This window comes from Mandrillus leucophaeus, unplaced genomic scaffold (assembly GCF_000951045.1).
Source record: "Mandrillus leucophaeus isolate KB7577 unplaced genomic scaffold, Mleu.le_1.0 Scaffold1, whole genome shotgun sequence".
In the NCBI taxonomy this organism is placed as follows: Eukaryota; Metazoa; Chordata; class Mammalia; order Primates; family Cercopithecidae; genus Mandrillus; species Mandrillus leucophaeus.
This window is the reverse complement of record NW_012098097.1, coordinates 9,539,685-9,549,014: the sequence shown is the minus strand read 5'-3', so window position 1 is coordinate 9,549,014 and position 9,330 is coordinate 9,539,685. Positions and strand designations below refer to the sequence as shown.

At 43.4% G+C, this 9,330-nt stretch overlaps 1 protein-coding gene across 1 annotated transcript in view; it reads left to right on the top strand.

The window, feature by feature from the left end:
- PRPSAP1 (phosphoribosyl pyrophosphate synthetase-associated protein 1) overlaps positions 1–9,163 on the top strand; it is a 72,831-nt gene extending 63,668 nt beyond the window's left edge. The window contains exons 8-10 of the mRNA XM_011983634.1: positions 6,210–6,280; positions 7,089–7,235; positions 8,394–9,163. Coding sequence (XP_011839024.1) covers positions 6,210–6,280; positions 7,089–7,235; positions 8,394–8,552 — 377 coding nt within the window. The 3' untranslated portion in view covers positions 8,553–9,163. The remainder of the gene's footprint in view (positions 1–6,209; positions 6,281–7,088; positions 7,236–8,393) is intronic.
- The last annotated feature ends 167 nt before the right edge of the window (positions 9,164–9,330 follow it).

Here is a 9,330-nt window from a genome sequence, read left to right as displayed (position 1 = left end):
AAACCAAGATTTGGGCTCAGGGTGGACATGCTCAGTTGCCAGATGTTACTACCTGTGAGTAACCTTGACTTAATGTCCTTTTGTAAGCGGCTGAGTATGTTGTAGGATAATGACCAAGAAATAGGCTGATTGTGGTGGCTCACACCTGTAATCCCAGCACTTTGGGAGGCCTAAGCAGACAGATCACGAGGTCAGGAGTTCGAGACCAGCCTGACCAACATGGTGAAACCTGTCTCTACTAAAAATACAAAAATTAGCCAGGCGTGGTGGCACACATCTGTAATCCCAGCTGCTTGGAAGACTGAAGCAGGAGAATTGCTTGAACCTGGGAGATGGAGGTTACAGTGAGCTGAGATCACGCCACTGTACTCCAGCCTGGGTGACAGAGTGATACTCCTATCTCAAAAGAAAAAAAAAAAAAAAAGACTGAGAAATAAAATTACTGGGTCAGAGGTTACTTTGATAGATGTTGTATTATCAGAGTATTTTATATGGTGAGATTATTTATTCTGAGGATATTGCTTTGTTGCTTAATGGTCGTAACCATGGTTTCCCTGGCAGTCATCTTTATGAGTCATAGGAAAAGAATGCATTACTTCTAGACATACTGGTGTGTTTACATTGCAGCTTCCACAGTTATCATCACATTGTTTTGTGTGACTCTAATAGGCTTAGCCAAGAAAATTCTGAAAAAATTATTTCTTGTATGTGTAATAAATTGCGCCTCCTAAATTAAATATGCTTTATATCTGTATGTCAGTTATCCAGTGTGTTCCAGTGGTTCATTTGTTGGTAATTTAGTTTAAGATCTTAGAATGGTTATGACAGAATAAATATTCAACCTGAGAACCTTTGCATTTTTTAGGGAGATGAACTATTTTATTTTCCTCAAATCCATTCTTTTTTTTTTTTGAGATAGAGTCTTGCTCTGTCACCCAGACTAGAGTGCAGTGGTGCGATTCCAGCTCACTGCCACCTCCACCTCCTGGGTTCAAGTGATTCCCCTGCCTCATCCTCCCAAGTAGCTGGGATTACAGGTGCCTGACACTGCCCCCAGCTAATTTTTTTGTATTTTTAGTAGAGACGGGATTTCACCATCTTGGCCAGGCTGGTCTCGAACTGCTGACCTCGTGATCCCCCTGCCTTGGCCTCTCAAAGTGCTGGGATTACAGGCGTGAGCCACCGCACCTGGCCAAACCCATTATTTAGAGCACTACTTCTTGCCCACGGGTGAGTTTTGCCTCACAGTGGATATTTGGCAATGTCTGGAGATGTTTCTGGTTGTCACAACCATGGGAGCTGGGGTGCTGCTGGCATCTCGTAGGTAAACGCCATGATGCTCAGCATCCTACAGTGCGATAATCACCTAGTCCAAAATGTCAGAAGTGCTAAGGCTGAGAAGCTCATTTTAGAGTAATTTGTTAAAAGAGAAGTTGTATGAATGAAGGAGTGAAACCTTAAATCTTTTCCATCTTATAGGTAGGCTTGGTACAGATGATGGGCAAGGGCATCTAACAAACTTGAAAAGATTTTATGTCGGGGGTTCTGCTAAAGAAGACTACATTTGCCACAGGGGTGAAAAGTAAGAGTTTGGATCACAAAAGTGAGAGGAGGTGACTTTTTCTGGCTTGCTTTTCCTGGCTTGTTAATTTCACAAGTGAAGATGTGGTTTTCACCACTGAAGTGAAAACAGACATTGGCACCTCTTGAGCATCTGTTAAATGTAAATTTTGATTTGTTTGCATGTAGATAGGGGTTGTGAGCTTGAAATCAGTTCATTTCTGTTCTACAGAAGACCTCATTTTATTTCCTCATCTAATTTATTTGTTTATTTTTCTGAGATGGAGTCTCATTCTGTCACCCAGACTGGACTGCAGTGGGCGATCTCAGCCCACTGCAACCTCTGCTTCCCGGGTTCAAGCAATTCTCCTGCCTCAGCCTCCCAAGTAGCTGGGTTTATGAGCGTGAGCCACCACACTCAGCTAATTTTTGTATTTGTTTTGTTTTGTTCTTGTTTTGAGACGGAGTTTTGCTTTTGTTGCCCAGGCTGGAGTGCAGTGGTGTGAACTTGGCTCACTGCAACCTCTGCCTTTGGGGTTCAAGTGATTCTCCTACCTTAGCCTCCCGAGTAGCTGGGATTACAGGCATTCACCACCACGCCTGACTAATTTTGTATTTTTAGTAGAGATGGAGTTTCTCTGTGTTGGTCAGGCTGGTCTCGAACACCTGACCTCAGGGTGATCCACCTGGCTTGGCCTCCCAAAGTGCTGGGATTACAGGCATGAGCCACCACTGTTTTTTTTTTTTTTTTCTTTTCTTTTTTCTTTGAGACAGAGTCTTGCTCTGTCGGCCAGGCTGGAGTGCAGTGGCACGATGTCAGCTCACTCCAACCTCCACCTCCTAGGCTCAAGCAGTTCTTCTGCCTCAGCCTCCCAAGTAGCTGGGATTACAGGTGTGTGCCACCACGCCCAGCTAATTTTTGTACTTTTAGTAGAGACAGAGTTTCACCATGTTGACCAGGCTGGTCTCAAACTCCTGATCTCAGGTAATCCGCCCGTCTTGACCTCCAAAAGTGCTGGGATTACAGGCATGAGCCACCATGTCCGGCCTCTTGTTTTTTTTGAGATGGAGTCTCACCCTGTCACCTAGGCTGGAGTGTAGTGGTACAATCTCGGCTCACTGCAACCTCCGGCTCCTGGACTCAAGGGAACCTCCCACCTCAGCCTCCCTAGTAGCGGGGATTACAGGTGTGCACCACCACGCCTGGCTAATTTTTGTATTTTTAGTAGAGAAGTGGTTTTGCCATGTTGCCAGGCTGGTCTTCAACTCCTGACCTCAGGTGATCTGCCCGCTTCAGCCTCCCAAAGTGTTACGTTCACGGGCATGAGCCACCATGCCCAGCCACTCATCTCTTTCTAATGTCAGTTTGTTGATATGGTTTGCCATTTCATTGAACTAGAAATAGACAAAGGTCAAAATGGGTAAGGAATGAATTTGCTCATAGTTCTTTTTTGCTGTTTACTTTAGCAGAGGAAGGTTTGGTTAATTGGCTCCCAGGAAAGAGTAAACGTGTGCACATGTGTGCAGGTGCTTGTACTTGTGATGGAAGCGTTCGTAAGGTAAGGAGGGTTGTCAGTGCAGCTTTATTTTACTTGGAAAATGCTACCTTTAAAAGCAAAAGACAACTTCCTGCTTCCTTCATAAAAACATTGGAAATCATTTGATGAATTGGAGACATTTTGACTGCAGTTGATGTAGTTTTCACAGTGATTTCTGGGCACAAGTAAGGTTGCACAATTCATTTTATTCATGGATTAGATTTTGTTTGATAAAATGGACAGAGAGAGCAGAATCTAAACTTAGGGTAGTTTTAGCACTCTATTCTTGACCTTGTATGAAAACTGGAATTTTTAGTGTTTTATTTTTTGGGTAAGCTATTCAGAAACTGTTGGCCTGTGAGGTACTAGTCATTTTTTTCTACCCTGTAGTAATAAAGTCTGTCTCTGTTTTGTGGCAGCCACTAAATTATGTGTTCACTTTTATCCAGAACCTAAAGGCAGTATCAGCAGGGAATGAGTATACTGGGCAGGAAGCCTTTCTTTTTAGCCTTTTTTAGCCTCCCTCCTAGCTGTGCTTAGGTTTTTCGTACAAAACTAACAATAGTTCTTTGCAGGAGGTAGGGTTGCAAAAAAGTAAACACAAATACTGTGATGTTTTCTGTATCAAACTAGAGCTGAATTTCCATTGATATTTGATGGAGAGGTATTGGCTTGCAATATTTCTTTTTTTTTTCTTTTTTTTTTTTTTTGAGACAGGAGTCTTGCCCTGTTTCCCAGGCTGGTGTGCAGTGGTGTGATCTCAGTTCACTGCAACCTTTGCCTCCTGGGTTCAAGCAAGTCTTGTCTCAGTCGCCCGAGTAGCTAGGATTACAGGCATGTGTCACCATGCCTGGCTAATTTTTATATTTTTAGTAGAGACAGAGTTTCACCATGTTGGCCAGGCTGGTGTAGAACTCCTGACCTCAGGTGATATGCCTGCCTTAGCCTCTCCAAAGTGCTGAGATTACAGGCATGAGCCACCACGCCCAGCTGAAAAGGAACCACATCTCTTTAAGAAGCGGGTAGGTTGGTCAGGCACGGTGGTTCATGCCTGTAATCCCAGCACTTTGGGAGGCCAAGACAGGTCAATCAGTTGAGGTCAGGAGTTTGAGACCAGCCTGGCCAACATGGTGCAACCCCGTCTCTGCTAAAAATACAAAAAATTACCCAGCTGGTGGCGTGCTCTGTAATCCCAGCTACTCAGGGGGCTAAAGCAAGAGAATCACTTGAGCCCGGGAGGCGGAGGTTGCAGTGAGCTGAGATCATGCCACTGCACTCCAGCCTGGGAGACAGAGTGAGAATCCGTCTCAAAAAAACAAACAAACAAACAAAAAAACGGATAGGTCAACATAACTGTCTATTTACATGGTTTAAAAACAGAATCTCAGGAAGCTGCTCCTAATGGTGGTGGTTTGAAACCCCCCTCCCCCCCATTTTAAGTGATTTTATATACAAAGTCTTCTTTTCTTGCCCAAATTCAAGAAGTTGTCTTTGTTTCTACGATGTGAAATCAGGAAATACACGTCTGTCGAGATGTATAAAGTAGTGCTGAATTTCAGCTCAGCTGATTTGCCAATATACAGAGAAAAACACCTGTTCTTTGAGATACACAGTGCCTACTGGTGGAAATCAGCCAAAATTGTTTTTTGGTAGTCACTAAACTCTGTTACCCTGGATTTTATTCTCTTTCGCTTCCCCCACTACTAGCCTAATAAATATTTCAGAATAATAACAAAGTTTAAAGAAGGAATACTTAGCCCATTCTTCTGAAATAGTCTTTGTTTTTCTTCTCTGTTTACTGACCTCCTTTTGAGGATAAAATCTTATTTCCTTTCTTTATCCTGTAGTTTCCTTTGTACACTCATAGCCTTTCTTCAGATGCAGATTTTGTAGTCAGATAAAAGTCTCTACTTTAAGCACTAATTAAATCAGGAAAAGATGATGGGCCTGGAGTTATTGTCTTCAAGTTCCTGATTTTGAGGAAACTCTGATTATGTCAGTAGTGCAGTTATCTGATAGTAAGGTTACACTGTCCAAATAAGGTGACTTTGGAAGAAAGTAACATAAAGCCATCTCATGATCTGGCAGCCTTTCGCAGTTTCGCTTTCTGCAGAGCAGCATTCCTTCTGACTGTCTCCGCCAGCCTCCATGAGAGTGGGGTTTCTGTCTGCACGGCGTTGCAGTGCAGCCTCTCCGTGGTGGCAGAATCTTCCATGCTGTGCTGGTTCATTGTCTTTCCAGCTGTGCTGTGCACTGTGCTGGTTGCTGAGCTCTTGAGACCGGGCTCGTCTCAACTGAGAAGTGCTGTGTGTATAAAACACACACCAAGTAGAGAAGACTTGATAGGAAAAAAGTGTAAGGCTGGGTGTGGTGGCTCATGCCTGTAATCCTAGCACTTTTGGGAGGCTGAGGTAGGAGGATTATTTGCGTCCAGTTTGAGACAAGCCTGGGCAATATAGCAAGATCCCCTCTGGAAAAAAAAAAGTGTAAAACATCTCATTAATAAATTTTTATATCAGGCTGGGTCTGGTGACTCACGCCTGTAATCCCAGCGCTTTGGGAGGCTGAGGCAGGTGGATCACCTGAGGTCAGGAGTTTGAGACCAACCTGACCAACATGGAGAAACCCCGTTTCTACTAAAAATACAAAACTCAGCTGGGTGTGGTGGCGGATGCCTGTAATCCCAGCTGCTTGGGAGGCTGAGGCAGAATTGCTTGAACCCAGGAGGCAGAGGTTGCAGTGAGCCAAGATCGTGCCATTGCACTCCAGCCTGGGCAACAAGAGCGAAACTCCATCTCAATACATACATACATACATACATTTTTATATCAGTTACATGTCGAAATTATAATATTTTGGGAATTACATAATCTGTTTTTAATGTGGCTACTAGAAAATTCAAAGTAACATGTATGGCGTGCCTTCTATTTCTTTTGACCAATGCTGCTGTTTCTGAGAGATTGCAGATTCATGGAGGGGGAATCTGCGTGGTTGGTTTGTTTTTTGCCTGTATAGTGGTTGTGCCACCATTTCCAGGGAATGAGGTTATGATTACATTTCTCTAGTGATCCATGAATGACTGAGATCTTGTAATTTGTTTTGTTTTGCTAGTGATGATGGCCAAAGAGAAGCCACCGATAACTGTAGTTGGAGATGTTGGAGGCCGCATCGCAATCATCGTGGTATGGTTATGTGTCATCCATTTGCAGAGGTGACACTCCTGGCTCTTGGTCAGTAGGTTGTCCACTCTGGGACTGTATTTCTAGGAACGATGATCTAAATGGATCCACATACCCTTTCTCACCCAGACTCCCTTGTGCCAAGTGGCAGAACCCTCTATCCAGGTGAACACACATCAAAGTATGACCCACAGATAGGAAATGAGCACAGTACTCCCATGAGAAAATTCAGCACCTTCACCTTCATCATGTGGATTCTAGGTTCTTTAAACCAGCTCAGCTCATCATGCTTGAGCATTAGAGCCGAAAGACGGACCGAAGATGAGCTGTTCCATTTTCACGACTAAGAATGGATGTCCCCGTGCAGACTCGTTCTGTATGTTGACATAGTTTTTTTTTCCTAGCTCTAAATGTCTGCTGACTAGTGGGTCACGAGTCCTTTGCTGTAGCACACTTTATTTCAGTTTTCTTCTCATGTCACGTTCTATTTGGAAAAAAAAATAAATGGAACGCTGGCTATGTGGGATTCACCAGAAATGTGAAACAGGAAAGTGAGTGTTGGCAGTCCTCAGCTCCAGCCGTAACGTCACAGGTGCTTGGCTGCGCCCTCCTCTGACAGACACACAAGGTACTGTCAGGTACTTCTGTTACCATTTCTGGATGCTCAGTCTTTGACCTAGGCACACAGCTCTGATTTTCCATCGGAAATCCTCTGAAACCGAGTGCAGGAAAGAGGAGAGCAGTGTGTGCATTGACAGTCTGGGCTAGAGGGTGTTTTCTTGCCTACCAGCTCACTCTGTTCCCCTCCCAGGATGACATTATTGACGACGTGGAGAGTTTTGTTGCTGCCGCGGAGATCCTGAAAGAGAGAGGCGCCTACAAGATCTATGTCATGGCCACCCACGGCATCCTGTCTGCAGAGGCCCCCCGCCTGATTGAGGAATCCTCCGTAGATGAGGTTGGGCTGCTTCTAAATCTTGAGCCAAGATTTGCTGCTGTGTTTTCTGGGAATAAGATTCAGTCAATACTAAATTGCTTAATCTGTCTATAGCTTTTCTAACTTTTGCCGGCTAGCAGTTTGTTGGGACAGATACATGTTTAGGAATACAGATAGTCTGCGACTTACCGTGGTTCAACTTAGAATTTTTTGACTTTATGATGATGCAAAACCATCGTAATTACAATGTAATGTATAGTATTCGTTAAATTACTTGAGGTATTCAACACTTTATTTTAAAATAGTAGCTTTTATTATAAAATGAAAGCCTTTGCCCTAGATGATTTTGCCAACTACAGTCTAATGTAACTGTTCTGGGCATATTTAAGTTAATGATGTTCAGTAGGTTAGGTGTATTAAATGCATTTTTTTTTTCTTTTTTTTTTTGAGATGGAGTCTTTGTCACCCAGGCTGGAGTGCAGTGTTCCAATCTCGACTCGCTGCAACCTCTGCCTCCCGGGTTCAAGTGATTCTCTTGCCTCAGTCTCCCAAGTAACTGGGATTACATGCGCCCGCCACCAGGCCTGATTAATTTTTGTATTTTTAGTAGAAACGGGGTTTCACTATGTTGGCCAGGCTGGTGTCAAACTCCTGATCTCAGGTGATCCGCCCGCCTCGGCCTCCCAAAGTGCTAGGATTACAAGCATGAGCCACTGTGCCCGGCCTAAATGCATTTTCTACTTAAAATATTTTCAACTTATAATGATGTGTTTATCCAGACGTAACCCTATCATAAGTTGAGGGTTATGTTGAGAGTCTGTGTATGTCTATTTGCATAACAATTTGCCTGGGTACTTTAATTTGACACCCTAGGAGCGTTTCTCTTGAGGCTGGAATTCTTCCCTTATGATCTGAGAGTTCTGCACAGCACTGGGGCTCACTGTTTCTGTGTGGAGACCATGTCATTCCTGAGATTTTCGTCTTTTGTTCTGAGGCCATGTAACTTTTCCTTTGCATAAAATTAGTTAAGTTTGGTTTATAAAAACTATACTCAGTGGAACAAGGTTTTGTAGTTTGGAACTTAGGCTGTGGGGACTCAGTGTTAGATAAACTTTTCTGTGTAACCAGTTTGAAACACACTTCAGTAACAGTGTTTGTTTTCCATCACTGTGTGACTAGGTGGTGGTGACGAATACTGTCCCTCACGAGGTTCAGAAGCTGCAATGTCCCAAGATAAAGACTGTGGATATCAGTTTGATTCTTTCTGAAGCCATTCGGAGAATCCACAACGGAGAGTCCATGGCCTACCTTTTCCGAAACATCACTGTGGATGACTAACTTTCACGAGGGTCTGGACCCTGGACCTCCTGAGGGAAACATGGAAAAAGCAGTGCCATGAGTGATACAGTGTTTCCTTGCAAGGGAGGACTGGAAACAGCCTGGAGTTAGATAGTCTCTCCTGCCCGGATTGATGGGTAGGAGGGATTGAAAGAGTCAGGAAGAAGACAGAGCTAATGGATAAATGTCATAACATGGCTTTATATCTCTGCTGTCATCAGCCCTGATTCTTAAAAGTTCTAGCTGCTTTCCTGAAAATAATCTGAAAATCTTACTGATACTAAAGAGGAGTTAAAGGCACATAAAGTCTTAACTCTATAATGTTCGTTTAGTTGTTTCAGCTCCAGGGAAATGGAGGTATTGATGTTGAACCTGGTTAGGGAAGCTGAGCGCCTGTGGCTCTGTTACTATCCAGTTGGCCTCTCCCAAATCAACTTCAAGTCTTTTATAGAGAATCGTATTTTTCTTTCAGAAATTGTTATGCCTACAGCCATTGAAAAATGAAGCATTCATGTTGTTACATCTTCCAAGGATGTCAGATTAGAAAATAGCATCCCACCTCTGGAAATCTGAGTGGCTCTGAAGTTGCAAATAAAAGAATTTGTTGTCTTGCTGGTCTTTTCATTAGATGGCAGAAGACCGTAGTTACAGAACAGCAGTCAGGTCTGTGGCTGGACACACTTTCCCAGGTTCTGCCCTCTTCCTAAGTGTTGAAGCTGAATCCTTGTTGAATACTATATTTTACATCTAAAAAAAAAAAAAAAAAAAAAAGGCTTTG